This window comes from Argentina anserina, chromosome 5 (assembly GCF_933775445.1).
Source record: "Argentina anserina chromosome 5, drPotAnse1.1, whole genome shotgun sequence".
Lineage (NCBI taxonomy): Eukaryota > Viridiplantae > Streptophyta > Magnoliopsida > Rosales > Rosaceae > Argentina > Argentina anserina.
Genome location: NC_065876.1, coordinates 4,959,263 through 4,976,204, shown reverse-complemented (window position 1 = coordinate 4,976,204; position 16,942 = coordinate 4,959,263). Strand labels below are relative to the sequence as shown.

General features: G+C 38.0%; 2 protein-coding genes across 3 annotated transcripts; one reads left to right on the top strand and one right to left on the bottom strand.

Annotated features, from left to right (window-relative positions):
• Positions 1-9,111: 9,111 nt before the first annotated feature.
• LOC126793891 (60S ribosomal protein L17-2) lies at positions 9,112-10,995 on the bottom strand. Its single transcript, XM_050520521.1, has 7 exons — positions 10,863-10,995; positions 10,629-10,665; positions 10,477-10,517; positions 9,791-10,021; positions 9,599-9,701; positions 9,445-9,512; positions 9,112-9,340 (listed from the first exon to the last, which is right to left on the bottom strand). The coding sequence occupies exons 1-7, from the start codon at positions 10,863-10,865 to the stop codon at positions 9,284-9,286; spliced, it is 540 nt and encodes a 179-aa protein (XP_050376478.1). The 5' UTR covers positions 10,866-10,995; the 3' UTR covers positions 9,112-9,283.
• Positions 10,996-11,120: 125 nt separating this feature from the next.
• Positions 11,121-14,288, top strand: LOC126793751 (SWI/SNF complex component SNF12 homolog). 2 transcript variants are annotated; one of them, XM_050520370.1, is made up of 3 exons: positions 11,121-11,220; positions 11,481-13,274; positions 13,824-14,288. In XM_050520370.1, exons 2-3 carry the CDS (start codon positions 11,710-11,712, stop codon positions 13,888-13,890), a joined length of 1,632 nt encoding a protein of 543 aa, XP_050376327.1. In that variant the 5' UTR covers positions 11,121-11,220; positions 11,481-11,709; the 3' UTR covers positions 13,891-14,288. The 2 variants fall into 2 exon arrangements, with proteins under 2 accessions (XP_050376327.1, XP_050376326.1); XM_050520369.1 differs by having other exon boundaries at positions 11,187-13,274.
• Positions 14,289-16,942: the final 2,654 nt, after the last annotated feature.

Sequence of the window (16,942 nt, the reverse complement as noted above, 5' to 3'; positions counted from 1 at the left end):
GGAGGGCCTGATATGGCGGATGGACAAGGAAAAAGTGAAGATAAGAGTGCACGATATGATGATTGAAGGGAACATCAAGAAGATGAACGAGTCTGTGATTGAGGCCTAGATGGAGATGGTTAAGCAAGCCACGTCTTTGCAGGAGCTTACTGTCGCTTCTACTATGGCCATTGAGACGTTTAAACATCTCCAAATATTTGATTGGGTTCATATCACTCTCGATTCCAGCCCGGTTGAGTTTCCAGGAACCTGCAACGTAAGAGTGGTGGTCAAGGAGACTGAGGGTGTGTTTTCTGGTTCAATCGGTTGCTCCACAAAACTGGCAGTAAGATCTTAGACAGCTCAAAGTTCACTTAAGTTTAAAAATGTGTTTGGATATGGGGACGTGTGGGGTGGTTATTTGGCATATGTAACCTTTTGCTAGTTTTCGAGCAAAACACATGAAAAACTAAAACATAAACTCACAACAAGATAACAAAACAACTCTAATCCTTCTAACAACTGTCTCAAAAATTTCATACTTTATGGTATCAAGACGAGCATAATAATTAAGAATCAGTCCAACATTATTCAAGAGTTAATAAAAATGCATAATTAATGTATACACATATAGGACACGGAAGCTACAATGGTGAATGTAATCTCAACATGTTTCGAACAAATTATGTCTCAATCTCACAAGGGTGCACTCAATTCTTGTACTCTTCAATTTTTTGGCTAATTCACTCATGTTATATGTGAGAGTCTGAGATATAATATATAAGGCAAACAAATTGTTCACATATTAAGAAATAACATATCTTTCTGAAAAATTAAGAATAATCTCATGAAACATATCAATTACTTGCACAATCCAAACCATATGTTCATTCTTGTAATACATCTCCACATATCAAAAGTCGCTCATCTTAAATATCATAAAAGGACTCATCAAAGTTATAATTCGGCCAAGGCTAAGGTTTAAAGAACAAATAGATAAGAAACAATTTTCACCATCGGTACCCAAATTATTGTGGTAAGGTCAAGGTAGTACCCAAACTCTGAGTTGTATCAATGTAGTACCCAAACTTGTAATTCGCTATTAACGAAGAGTCTGAGCCCAATTTCCGTTACGGCTCCGTTATCTCGGTCACGTGTCCTGCACGTGACCACACAAAAAATTCAACAGCGGTACACAAACTCTTGTGGTAAGGTCAATGTAGTACCCAAACTCTGAGTTGTACCAATGTAGTACTCAAACTCATTTTTCGCTATCAATGAGGGGCCTGAGGCCAATTTACGTCACGGTTTCGTCTTATGGGTCAAAATAAAAAAGATATTTACCTAAATAACTCTATGTGGGTTCTAATGCCATAAATAAGAAACTCTTACAGTAAATATCTAGAATTAAGAAACAACTTACAAATTGGGCAAAACAACAACCCATTCTCATTATGCTCCGAACACCTCACCACCACAGTGTGGCATTGAGGAGCTCCACCTCCTCTCATCCCCACCGCCTCCTCCTTCACCACCAATACCATCTTCGAGCTCCTCCACCTCTCCTTGGAACCCCCGATCCATCGACACGTCACGATCGCAGACCTTCACTATGAGATTCTCGACCGCCGACTGCCTGCACCGCTTTACAGGCCTCGAATCGTAGGTGGAGGAAGAGAATGTCGTAGGTGGAGGAGGTGAGGGAGACTATGTTGTGGCTTAAGGCAAGGTTGCCGAGCTGGGAGAAGTCATTATCGTGGTTGAAGAGTTTGAAGAAACACAACCTGTAGTGTTGCTTTGCCTCGAAATCTGAGCTCATAAATACAGTGTGGAAGGAGTAAGAGTGAAGGAGAATAAGAAGAAAGAGAGAAAAAACAAGAAGTTATGACACGTGACCCATAAGATAGAGTTGTGATAGAAATTAGCTTTAGACCCCTCATTGATAAAGAAAAACGAGTTTGGGTATTACATTGGTACAACTCATTGTTTGGGTAGTACATTGATCTTGCCACAAGAGTTTGGGTACCGATGTTGAAATTTTTTTTGTGCTCACGTGCGGGACACATGATCGAGCTAACGAAACCGTACGGAAATTGGGCTCAGACCTTTCGTTGATAGCGAATTACAAGTTTGGGTACTACATTGGTACAACTCAGAGTTGGGGTACTACATTGACTTTGCCAAAATAGTTTGGGTACCGATGGCAAAAAAATTTCAAAAGATAAAGGATATACAAAACATTCCAAAAACCTAGTAGAGCCATAAAATCACTTTAGACAACTCATGAAAATGGACAAAGACCATATATAACATCATTTGGTCTTCAATTCAAAACAATCTCCTTGATCACAATGACCGACTTAATCCATACTTTACTATTTTTTTCTATTATGTCCAATGTCGTCATGTATTTTTTTCTTCTTCTCTTTTTTTATTTCACCGTAACATAATTTTTCTAAAAGACAAGTAAACACCCCCACACTTGCTTCTCAACATCATCTTCTTTTTCTTTTCTTGAACACGTACAAATCACCAAAGTATTGCTCTATTAGATATTTAGAACACATACACGGATATAACTATACTAAGGTTCAAGGTCAATGATATTGTGGGTGATGAAACAAAAGGTTATACATGTAGGCTCAAAAGGGTTAACTAAGGGGTTGTGCACATATGCACAAAATTGGGACACAAAGCAATTTGGCAATGATGGTAGGTCCTAAAAGTCCTTTTAATCTCTTCCAAAATCAGAACATGTATTGACTAAAAGTTTCGAATAACACGAGTGAATTCTAGTAATTTCTATAGTCCACTAAACTTAATATGCGGTAAGTAATCAACCAAATAATGAGATCAATATGCCAATAAAATAAGATGATATATTTCACTTAGCACTCAATAAAGAATAGGCACAAATAAGCTCAACTCTCATGGGAATATATGAATCAAAACTCATTCTAACATGCTCATGTTTGTACCATGTAAGCAAAGCCACATCCACTACACATGCATATAACAATCATGCATCATTATTAACTAATGAATAATACCAAACATCATTTTAATTTCATGATTTTCTTAAGTCATAAGTTATAAAATATATACGCATCAAAGTAGTTGGAAGACATTCTTAAGACACAACAAGAAAACAACTCCTAGAACTAGACTTTTTTTTTACATGCAGGCGATCGATCGTTTCGTGTCAACGATCAATCGTTATTCTTATATGCTTATGTATGTTTTCTCCTTTCAAACGATTGATCGTCAATCCAAGGGTAATTCATTGCCTCTGACAAAAACTAACACCTAATGACTCTAAAATAAAAACACTACAACAAAATGTTCTCTTCCCCCGCACTCATTCTCAACATTGTCCCTAATATTGGACAAATTCTAAACATGCAATAAACAGATGAAGTTAGAAAGATAAAGAAACATTCACAAATAACTAAACACATAAAAGAGAAAAAATAGAGAGTTGAAGAGAGCAAATCTGCGTTTTGTTTTTCCAGCTTTGACCCTGATGCACTCAGGTAGACATTACAGACGCATGAGAGCTTGAAATCCGGATATGCCAAAACCATTGGAAAGTAGACTCTTGGGGCTTTTGATCCATATTGGTGCGTCTTCTGGTTCCAAATGAGCAGAGAATGACAGTCGTTAAAAGTCACTGGTCCACAAAGGCAAAACTGTCTTACTCAAAAAGTGATTTTCCTCTTTCTTTCCTCAACTACATGACCTAGCCTGCACACACTAAAAACATAAAAACGAACGAGTGAAGATGTAAAGAAATAGAAAAGAAGAGTATGGAGAAATTAAAGATTGTTTGGATTATAAAATTTCCATTGTCGTTGCCACTACCTCCTCCATATTACATCACCTATTATCAGCTCATCACGAGTAATCAGGAGGCTTAGGTCGTGGATCAATCAAATGCTTAACCTTCTTTAAAGATGATATGTGTGCCCTTGTTAGCAACTTATTCTCCTTGGTAACAATGGAATAATGCTCAAATCTTTTCTTTTTCCTCCTTTTCCATTGTTTCATTTTCTTCCTAAATCCACCAAACATCATCAAAAAGACTTCCTTATTAGATCTGAAATATCCATGAATCACCATCTCCACATGATTTTGACTTATGATAATTTCTCATGTACATCATTAAACAAAAATGCCTCTTTGAGGGAAGGAACATCCAACATAACTTTAATGGGCTCCTCTTTCTCGATCATTGAAGTCTTCATCGTCACTATGCATACATGTTGCTTCAAGCTCGGTTGTGTGTCATACTGCATAACCCTCATAAGTCTCAACTTCAATTTCTTCATATGGTTCACCGGAATCCTCATCCTCATTGTCATTGAAACTTGAATTGTCATATGGTTCAGGTGAAGCAATGATTTCCTCTATTTCCTCATGCTTAAGTTGTTGACTCAAAACTTGATATGGCTGCCATGAGCTGAAGAGCCATGAGTCAATATTAGTTCATTCTTAACTTGAATCGTCCCATGGTAACTTACCTTCATTAAAATAACAACGTGGGTAGTGCATTCTGATACCAAGGTAAAAGACGTTAGTATTATACAAAATATAAAAGAAAAAAAGATAACTAGACTAGCAATTAAGAAAAACAATTTGATAAGCATAAAACCAGCTTACAAATTAGCCCTGCAATCACAATATGGTTGCCGATGGTAGTATATGAAAGAAGGGGTCTCCCACAGAGGTTTGTATCTAAATTACCAATCTATGACTATTTAAAAATAAAAACCTAATTTGTCCAGTCCGAAATAACTGAGGAGCAGATGATTCTAAACTACTATGAATACCACGAAATTTTATAGACACGAACTAGACACACTAAACTAACAACTAACAAAATTTCACGAATTTTGGGATTGCTTTTCTATGCTAACTAAATTCCACAAAACAGAGGACATAAGATGTATGAAAAATAATGTTTTTGAGTTTTGAAATATATAAGAAAAGCAATAGCTAGGAACAACCATACACCCTAGAACATATTTCACCAAAGATTTGTTAACCTACAGACTCCTATTCAATTGAATGTCTTTATCCAAGCTAAGCCAATGATGTGTTGAACTTAACCTATCAACCTTTCATACTTGGTATGTTAAGAGAATGATGTTTTCAACTTAACTTAGCTTCTAACATAGAACCTAGAGTGATGTTCTCGCACATATCTCACATAAAAGTCATTAAGATCTAAAAGAATATGAATAAAGCTAGGCAATGCCAATATTGGTGTTGTCCTAATCTACCTATATGTCAATTCATATGAATGGGGCTCAAGTTACTCATGTGTTACTCTAGATAATATACTTGACATGATGATCAAAACACAAAATCATAGCAATTAAACCCTAGCATGCTTACTACGTTTGCAACCATAAATGAAACTATAATTTATCAATGAGAAACCAATGAATCAACAAACATTCAATATCCAAGAAACTATAAAATTAACGCCAAAATCTTGGTTTACACATGTCTAGGGCTTAGGCAGCCCCTAACTATCAAAAACCTAAAAGAAATAAATAGATAAAATAAAACACACCATGAAAAGGGAGAGAGAGGAAGATGGCGGGAGTCTGATGTTGATGTCTAAAAATTTGTAGAATGATGTGAAATCTTCCTTTTATATGAGTCTTCAGACTCCTTGATATCTAATTTTTCAATTAAAACTCCAAAATATTTTGTATTTATGACTTTCAGATCATCTGAATTTATGATTCCCCAATAAATACCCATTATCCTTGATATTCTTTCATTTTCCTCTTCTTTACACCGAAAACCTATAATATAGAAAATATAAGTAAATAAATCCTAATAACAAGAATCTAACAAATCAAATATAAGAATATTGATATAAAAATACTGATAAATATGCACCTATCAATATGCTCATAGTGAAACAAATTTGTCGTCTATTTCTACCATGTTCACCTCACAAAAAAATATCAAGTACCCTTTATAATAACCATAGTTATGAGAAAAATGATACTTGATATTTTTTGTAAAGTGAACATAGGGTGGGCAGGAGTGGGCGACAAATTTACTTATGCTCTAAAGTCAAATATCAGAACTGACTGCTGGTTCAGTCATTACCTTGTAAAGAACCAAAGCGAGTGGCTGGGCTCTCTCTTAGCTTATTTTCAACCAATCATCATGATTTTGTATACAGTCTTGGATGGCCTACGCTTGCAGACCCATCACAAAGAAGGCAGCTTGGCAATGGCTTACTTTCATCCCTTAAGTACACTTACCCTTGATAGGATAAATTCATCTTTCAGGCCAACTCAAGGCTAATCTTGCCTTCTTTCTTGTCAAGTTGGTGACCTGGCCTCTGGTAGTTGGCGTGTCCGTTTTTTTGTGCCAGGTTAGTATGTCCTCTTCTTTTGGTTTTCTTCTGTGAGCCAGTTGTTTATATTCTGGTCCAGTTACAGAACACAGGATAAAAGAACAAAAGTGCCATCTTTGGTTTAGGTTTAGATTCTACTATCACCCTTGTTGTCTCTGCTGTATTTCTACATATTGAACTTGCTTCTATTATGAGAAAAGAACAAAAGTACCATCTTTGGTTTAGGTTTAGATTCTAGTCATTCTACTATCATCCTTGTTGTCAGCTGTATTTCTACATACTGAACTTGCTTCTGTTATTTCCACCAGGAGTTTGATTTTCGCTATGTTGTCCCATTTGGATTTCATCATGCTGCACTTCAATTTGGGGTCTCTGGGGGTGTGATATCTCCTGGGGGAATGGATTATTGTACAAGCCCTCATCTCTTCCAGGGCGATTCTTCTTAGGTGGTGATTTCTCTCCTCTTTGCCCTTCTGGGGGTTCTTCAGCAGTGTGGGGATTTAAAACAAGAGGACGAGGCCATACTGAACAACGAAGACATGTAAGAGATAATTTGAAGGATAAGAAATCCAAAATTTCTGGAAGAGATTTTGTTAAATCAGAAGATCTTGCTGCAGTCTCTGCATTTGCAGATTTTTCATTTGACATTCCGTTGCGCTGGTTAAGAGAACGCGGAGTTCATGTGCATGTTTTTGCGGGTGCTGGGAATGTAACAAAACTGTCGAAGTTCAACCTTTGACTAAAATTTTTTACAGGATGGACACTCCACTATATTGGTTATAATCTTAGCTTAGACAGTTAGACATTGCTATATTTTCTCGTAATTTCAACCTTTGACTAAAAAATCAGGAAGCCTGATGCTTTGTGATGCACATATAGAGGAAACTAACATGAGTTTTTTCAAGTGCCCAAACTACATATGGCAGCCTCTTGTTTCAGGTTCTATAAGACCATTATGCTGTACTATAATCACGCTACTGGGGATTTTCAAACGGAGATTCTTTCCTGGTTTGAAGGTCTTTTTCTTTGGAGTACGTATTTCTCGGAAACAAATTTGTCGATCACCCTTTATTTACCCACTTTGTGTTCATCTTTCTAAACTCATGACATGTGTCCAATTGCTCAATTATTATCTAAATATGAGTTGAGAAAAAACACATATCATGAGTTTATAAAGATGGGCAAATGAAGGGTGGTCGGCAAATTTGATTTTTTGTCCACCTTACTCATATTAACATGAAATTGAAACGGAAGGGTAATCCCCTGCTTCTTATGAACCCCGGGGGCTGACCCCTTATCCTGTTCTGGAAGCTGAAGGATGATAAAGCAGCCCTGTTATCACCTATGTGGACAATATCACACGCTCCAGGGAAATCCCATCCGGGAGGAAACATTGACACTGGCAGCTTCAACAACCCAATTCGCTTCATGCATTCTCCCTTTTCCTCATACTTCTCAAATTGGTGCTTGTAGGACTGTCATGGGAGATGCTCCTGTGAGCTGAAGCAAAGCCAATTCTTAGCCTCACTCCTTTCACACTGCTTATTTGGATGTCTGTTTCTAACCTTGCTTATATGCAATCTGGACACTAATTGAGTATTTGTCAAACGAGGACACTAATTTATAGACCTCGTAACAACCTCTTGATTGGTGAACATGGTTGAAAAAAAACTGGTATCAAATTATCAATAGAGTACATCAGTAACTTGTAGTGCAAGCATCAAAGGAGTTCATAAGTAAAGGACTTGGTTTCTTCACACTACCTCTAATCTTTTGTAGTACTCGCCACGAGCATGAGCTTTGCCCTAGCAAATGGACATTGGCCACCGGTTGGTAGCTCTATAAATCTCTGTAGCCATAAACAAGTTTGTAGGTGTTTGACGTATTATCAAATCCCATGCCGTACTAATGCAAAGGGCCGGTTGATTGTTATTCATTGAACCCATTGATGGGATCTTCAGCACCTCTCCCTTAAAAGGATTGACCAACAGGCATGGAGCTGCAATTATATAGTGCGTTTGTACAAAAATTAAGTTCCAAAGAACGAAATTCAAACGAAACAAGAAAAATCGTAGTTGGATTCTCCCAAGGCAGAGTTGCCACTGTAACTCAATGTTTGCAATCTATTTTTTTGAGACTTCGTCATCACGGCTCCTGTAACAGAGTTCGTACCAAAGTCGAGTTATCTCGAAATGCTCATTGGAGCAAACAACGGGGTCTCAATTAAGCTTGAAAAGGTCTTAGGGGTGCATTGGATGCAACAAATTTGCCCACCAAATCGCCCCGAAACAATCTTCATTATCACATCTTTAGTAGATCTATCAACTTAGTTGCTAGTCTCCTCTACTCTGATCCTTTTGATTGCAAGGAACAAGTAAAGATGTGGTGCCAGACTCAGTAAAGATGGAAGCTACTCGGCTGAAAACCACCAGAAACTAGGGTTCGTCATGGCATAGGATTTTCTGCTGATGCTGATCTAACTTATAAGTAGATATAGAGGTAGAGTTAACCACATCGTTTCTATACCAACTTTTTTTTTCTCAATGTCAGTGGTGGTTTGGCTTGAAATCGGGTTTCTTAGTGATTTTTCAAGGTTCATAAATCATAACACTTGATTAAAGCTTTGAGTGCTCTCATGAATTGTGTTTAGCAAGCTCAGCAGCAAAGATTGTTTGGAAACTTTCATATCTATTATCATCTAAAAACATTATCAAGGCAATATAGAAGAATCAAGCATGATACCCAACACATTGACCGGGGGAAAAAATGAAGATCGGGCAAATTATATCTGACCAAATTTGATGTCATAACCAAATTGCTATCCTCAGTCTAATTCATACCAATGCAGAGTTACTCAATACAACAAAACAGAGTTTGAAAAAAGATGGCAGATAGTGAAAAAAAGATGGGACTTGAAGCATCTTAAGCTGCGACAGCTCTAGTCTTTGCTGGTTTCCTGCTAGCCAACTGAGTCTCGGCCTGCAGTAACCACATAGTATATCAGAACACTAATCACTTCCAAACATAATTTGTTAGTGGTAACCAAGAACTTTTTCTAGCTAAATATGTTAAAACATTTATACCTCTTTTTTCACAGGCTCCTCCTTTTCTGACAAAATCAACTCGATATGGCATGGAGATGACATGTAAGCTGCCAAATGAATTCAAAGGTAAGTTCAATCAAACACAAAAACTTTACTAGCTGTATGGTACTCAGGAAAGTCAGTAAACACTCACCATTAATTCTTCCATGTGCACGGTATGTGCGACGCCTCTGCTTCCTGGCTTGGTTCACCTGGATATGAGATATGTAGAGCGAATCCACATCTAAACCTTTAACCTAGAAAATATGTTGCAAAAGGATATATGTGAGCATACATGTGATAATTTGTAGTGTAAAAATAAAGACCACATTGACGTAAAGCACACCTCTGCATTACTCTCAGCATTCTTAAGCAAGTCCAGAATGAATTTGGCAGATTTAACAGGCCACCGTCCCTGTCCATTTGAATGGCGATTCTTGGCCTGAGCAGTTCGCCCTACTCCACGACAGAAGCGAGTGAATGGAATAGCCTGCTTATGGGCCAGAACATCATCCAGATACATTTTGGCCTTGACCAATGGCATCTTGCGAAGTGCATGGGCAGTCTCCCTTGTGTTCTGGATTGAAAAAAAAAAACCACTTGACTCATTCTTGAGGAAAATACAGCAAATAGATAAACAAGTTGTCAACATTTAGAAATTATATATATCAGACTAGAGTAAGCAGAAGACGAAAACCTATGAATGTCACATGACTCACTGAAAATGTATTGCAACTACTCATATGAAAGACTATCCAATTGCAAACTATTTTAAGCAAATTTAGCCTGGTGGTGAAATAAAACCGTGAATTAAAATCACTTCACAATTCAAGAGTTTAAGAGCTTCCTATTGCTCATGACTATCCATGACAAGAACAACCCGAAAATCAGAGCTAAAAGCAGCAACAACCTAGCAATCTAGACAATGGCATCAAAGTGCAACCTAGTTACAACTGGAAAACCCAATCTCATCACCATAACCACAAACACTACATACAAGTCTATTTATTTACAATGTCAAATTCTGGGTACCTTGAAATGAACTCGGAGATCGCTGCCTCTGGCTTTGCAGGCTGATTCATCAATGAAAATATCAAAAACCATTAGATATTTCATGAACACTCGAACCAATATTTGTTCAAACCTACCAAAACAAACACACTCGAATACACCAAAATACTTACACTTGGTAATGTTGTTGGGCTCCTGGGAATACTTCACCTGAAAAACAACAAACCCGGTACCACATCTCATAAGAACTTGAAGCCCCCAAAATCAAATCAGAGTTTCAAATCACATATACATTTTATTTTTCGTATTGAAAACAGTACATAACATGCTTCATCCTCATTGCTTCTGAATTCGAGAAAGCCAAAACCCAAATGCAAAAGCCCAGATTAGCAGAAGAAGAAAATTACCATGGCTGCTACTGCTTCGGCTTCTTCTGCGATCTCCCTTCCTAGCTGCCGACTGCCGAGACTGAAGGCTAGGGTTTTCTTATATATAGTAACCCCTAATTGGGCCTTAGGGTTTAAGTCTCCACCATTTGGGCCTTAATTATTTGGGCCAGATCCGAAAGTAAGGTCTTTACTAACCGAAAAGTCACCCGCTATATATCCGTCACGTGCAGATCATATTTCCGGTGACCTCAGGTTTTAAAAAAGGGTAAATATGTAACTTCGGCACGGAGCCGCTGAGAATAGAGAGACTCCATACCCGATCTGAAAAGCAGAGACAAGAAGAAGAAGAAGGAGCTTTAGTAGTAACAACTAACAAGTAAGAAGCTTTCAGTTTTTTGGGTTCAAATTTGTCAGTGTAGTCTATTTATTTATTTTTATTAATGATTTTGTAATATAGCTTCTTGAATTATGTTGAATTGGGTCTCTAATTTATGTGAACACAGCCTGTATATGCTTTTGAATTCAGTAGCTTTAGCTTTCACTTTCTAATGTGTGTTTTGGATTGAAAGTTTGATGCTTTTTTGGATTAGAATTCTGGGTTTTGCGTCTAAATGTAGGGTTTATGTTCTTTCACAGAGGAGAAGCACTGCTATTCGATTTTGTTCATGTCAAATTGGATACCTTGAGAGTGCTAGCTGGATTTGGATGCTTGATATTTAAGGAATTTTGATTTTGGGTGAGGAAGGTTGTGAGATAAGAGTGTCAAGATTAAGTCTTTATTGGTATATGGAAGTTGGTTTTCGGTTTTGGAGGTTTTCCATTAAAGGGTGTGGTGGAACAGGTTGGTGTTTGATAAGGAATTTCGATGAATGTTAACAATAATAATAATAATAATAATCAGGCCAAGATTGTGGGAGTGCCGCCCCATTTTGGCAATCCTGGGGCTGTTTCGCAATCTATGACCATGAACCACCAGCCTCATCTTCTCTCCCAGTCACAACCTCAAGCACAAGGTGCGTCCCAATTTCCAGGGCACTTTCAGTTGTCTGAGCCGCAAGCGCAAGCAATGGCACAGGCACAGTATGTGAATGCTCATGCACAGGCCCAAAATCAAGCGGCGCATGCCCAGTTTGTTCAGTTGCAAGCTCAAGCTCATTCTCTTGCTCAATTGCATAATGCCAGTCCAGGTGTTTCGTCACCCTCCATAGCAACGCCAAGCACAGGAAGTGCCAAGCGAGCTAACCAGAAGCCACCTTCTCGGCCTCAAGGTTCATCTCCGGCCAATACTGGTCCTATGTTTAAAAACATGGAACTCACTCCAGCTGCTTGTAGAAAGAAGCGAAAGCTACCTGATAAACATATACCGGACAAAGTCGCTGCACTTCTGCCAGAATCTGGTCTGTATACTCAATTGCTTGAATTTGAGGCTCGTGTCGATGCTGCGTTGGCAAGGAAGAAGGTTGACATCCAGGAGTCGCTTAAGTGTCCTCCCCATTTCCAGAAGATGCTTCGAGTTTATGTATTCAACACCTTTGAGAACCAGACACCAAGAAATCCTGAAAAGAAGGATGCAGCTCCCCCTACTTGGTCTCTTAAGATAATTGGAAGGATATTGGAAGATGGAAGGGATCCTGTGGTGGCTGGAATTCCACAGAAGTCAAGGGTTAAATTTTCATCCCTCTTTAAGAAAATTACTATATACTTGGACCAAAGCCTCTATCCGGACAACCCTGTGATTTTGTGGGAAAGTGCTCGTTCACCTGCTCTTCTTGATGGCTTTGAGGTGAAAAGAAAAGGGGATAAAGAGTTTAGTGCAGTAATACGATTAGAAATGAATTATGTACCAGAGAAATTTAAACTTTCACCAGCTCTGACTGAAGTTCTGGGAATTGAAACGGAGACTCGGGCAAGAGTTATAGCTGCTATTTGGCATTATGTGAAAGCCCGGAAGTTGCAGAACCCAAGCGACCCTACCTTTTTCATGTGTGATCCCCCTCTTCAGAAAGTTTTCAGGGAAGAGAAGATGAAGTTTTCTATGGTTTCACAGAAAATATCAATGCACTTATCTCCTCCACAGCCTATACACATAGAGCACAAAATGAAACTTTCAGGAAACTGTCCAGCTGGAACTACTTGCTATGATATACTGGTTGATGTGCCTATGTCACTAGAGAAGGAGATGTCTGCATTCTTGGCTAGCACCGAGAGAAATAAAGAGATCGATGCTTGCGATGAACTGATATGTGCATCTATAAAAAAAACCCACGAACATCGTCGGCGGCGGGCTTTCTTTCTTGGATTCAGTCAGTCTCCAGCAGAGTTTATAAATACTCTGATTACTTCTCAGAGCAAGGACCTAAAGCTTGTTGCTGGAGATGCTAATCGTAATGCAGAAAAGGAGCGCCGCTCAGATTTCTATAATCAACCCTGGTAAGCTTCTGCTGTGTATTTTGTTATTCCTTTCTTTTGTTTTCTGAGCTTTTGTATTTCTTGTGTGTGCTTAGCATGATAAACTGTATTACAAGAAACTATTTGAAGCTTCCCAGTGGAAGACAGTGGTTAGAGGGAGACTAGGGAAAGAATATAAAACCTTTTTAGCATTTACAGATACCATAGTAATCTGTATTCATTAGAATTGAGATCCCCAAATTACCTGGCTTTTGGATTGGTGATGCAATCCTTAGTTCCTTACTCATGACTGTCTATGCTGGTTTCTCCTAGTTGAACTAGTAGAAGTGTTTGGAAACTATAGGTGCTCATCAAGTCTTGAAAATACTGTGGTTGGAATCTGTCGAAATGACAATTTTTATGGTGTTTATGACATTTTTCTGTTCATCTCTGAATCGGCAATGTTTGTTGATCAAGGTTTCTTTTTTTTTTTGGTTTTTGGTGAATACTTGGTTAAGTTAAATATATATATGTATGAAGTTGGGAGTTTGCCATGAACTTCTCTCACTCTTCATTTGCCTCTCTTTTCAGGGTTGAGGATGCTGTTATTCGTTACCTGAACCGCAAGTCTGGAAGCGACATTCCAGGAGGCACTTGATTGAGTTAGTTCTTCAAGAAGTGGTAGCCATGTATTTCTAGATATTTTTCTCTCAACGTTTATTGTGTTGCTTGTTTACCCCAATCCTTCCTTTTCTTTGGTGACTGTAACATAATAAAACAAGTAGTTGAGAGTACCTTTCTGGTAGAAATTCTCTTGAATGTAACGTCGTTGTTCTAGGCAAAATAAAAGCATCAATATGTTTTCCACAGTTTGCTTGGTGGCCATGACTACCATCTAGACCTGAAACACATCGTCTGGTCATAATGAGACCAAAATAGGATCATGATGCTTTTATTTGTGCCAAGGATCATCACTGGATATTGATTTGTTGCAACTTATACAGGCACATTGTTACATTCTGCATTTAAATGAATGACACTGAACTTTATTTGGAAGTTTCATCTGGCTTTAAATTTTACGACGTACCATGTTTGGACTTTGCTTGTCCTGCCACGGTTTGATGTTACAAGTCATCATCTTAGATACTAGGTATGTCGCTCTCCGTGCACATTTCAAATGAAGGCTGAATAGAACTACGAAAGCGAACCTGAAGAACCTATTACATGAGTGCACTATTCATACAAGTTTTGAATATTATTGGTGGATGTGGAGACTTTAGTTATAAGGATGCCAAAGCAAATCTCCACTGCTATAATTTGAAGTTTGGGTTTGGTGTCAACCGATTCACCGAAAAATTGAACTTCCTATATTGTCCATATGAAGATGTGATTTGCTAAAATAAAATATATTAAGGATAGTTAGCGGTAGAAGACAAAGAAAACATTAATCTCTACAATTATAAAGCCTAAAATACTTTTGATATTAAACACAATTACATAAAATGATTATCATTTAACAAACAATATTACAAATGACTTTGAAGTTTTTCTTCTATTAACAAATAACCGGTGTGATGCACGGGTACAATTTACAAATAACACGTGCATCACACTAACACAAGTCTAGTACCATAATTAATCAAAGATTTTTAGTCATTTCGTGAGCGAAAACAATACGTTTAATTCTTTCTCTCCTACTTAAAGTAGGAATCTCACATGTAGACTATAGTTCTTAAGAACATTGTGCAGAAATCAGATTGCCAGATCAAGTGGGGAGTTAGTTGTAAACTTGTAACTAATGTTCAAGATTATAGCAGCACGTAATTGAGAGGACGGTTATGGTCTCTTCAAGGCCAACGCAGAACTGATAAACCATCTTTCAGCTGACTTAACGTTTTTGTTTCGTTTATTAAGTTTGGGAACAACGCGCGTACAAGTCTCATGTCGAGCTCTCTATTTAATTGATACTAATTAATTGAAATGAACTGTCCAATCATGCATGGTACGGAGTGCAGACGTACGTACTAGAAGTTAGTTTTTGTATAATGATCGATCAGCAACTCCATGAGTAGTCCTTCACCAATCACCAGCATATATATGTTGGCATACCGCATACGTACATGATCGAGGTTCTCGTCCACGAAGAGTAAGTAAGAACAAGTTGGTCCAACATGCTCACCTCAGTCACCTGCATATGTTTCAGGCAGGTAAATTCACTTGGTATATCGATCTATTTACCAAACTCGAAACCTAATAAGCTTGATTTGCAATGTATTGAAGTAAAATAAGATTCCACATGGGTTTCGTGAGCATCTTCTTTCGGATCAAAATGGATATATAAACGTTTACCAGCTTTGTAAATAGCTTCGAATTCTTCTTCTTTATCAAACTGGGATCGAGGTGGCTAACTTCGATCGATCCGTCTTTTGGTTGTTGAAACCGGCCACCTGGAACGTGTTCGTTCAAATCTAAAGGAAAGCTCCATTGCATTGTAGCTATATATGTATATGCCCTCGTGCACCGATGGTCCTCAATGGTTGTTTAATCTCACGCTTGATCAATCCAGCACCTAATTGGGTGCGTACGTACGCGTGCATGCTATTTTGTACAAACATACTCACATGCATGCATGATCGAAATCAATATGTAAACATATTTAAGCCTCGTTTGATTTTTTGGAGTTCCCTCCTCATGCTGGACATCTAATTAATAGGTGTTATAAACTGAGTTGGAGAAAACAATTAAAGAGATGTTTTTTTAAGCCTTGATAAAGGAGTGCAGCTGGTATTAGAAACAATAAAAAAAATATTGTTTCTTGGTCTTTGGTGATCCCTTCGTACTCTCTAGCAGGAGCTAGAGAGAGAAGAAAATATATCTTGCTCTCTCTCATTTGTGTGAGCTGTGTGTAAGGAGAGAAACAAGAGAACTAATCCTTCTTGCTCAGCTTATTTCTTGTGTTAGCCAAGAGTGATTCTTGAGTGTTATTCCTCTAGAGATCTAGAGAGATTGGAGATTGTAATCCCATTCTATAGTGGAAGTTTTTCGAAGATCATCCCGTAGTTTTACCTTCACATTAAAGGGTTTCCACGTTAAAATTGCTGGTGTTCTTTGTTGCTTTATATTTCTCCTAGCTGTTCTAATTTTGCTGGTTTATAGGTTTTGTGTTTGTGTATGCTGATAGACATCTTATTACCCAACATAGTGGTATCAGAATCGCTGGTTAGCGGGTCAAAATCATGGATTCAAACAAAGCCGGATGGTGAGTCTGAATGGGAGAAACTATATGATTTGGAAAGCAAAGATGGAAGACTTGCTCTATTGCAAAGATTTGTCTTCTCCGATTGAAGGCGATAAGCAGAAAGGGATGAGTGATGATGATTGGAAGAAGATGAACATAAAATGCATTGGAGTTATTCAGCAGTGGCTCGATGATAATGTATTTCATCATGTTTCAAAGGAGACAACAACTCTTGAATTATGGAGAAAGCTTGAAACCTTGTATGAAAGGAAGACAACATCCAACAAAGCATTTTTGATTAGAAAGCTTGTCAATTTGAAGTACAAGGGAGACACCTCAATCAATGAACATTTGAATGAGATGCAAAGTATTGTGAATTAGCTATCCTCATTAATATGGTCATCGACGAAGAGCTACACGTCTTACTCCTTCTCAGTTCACTTCTAGATTGTTGGGAAACATTGGTTGTTTC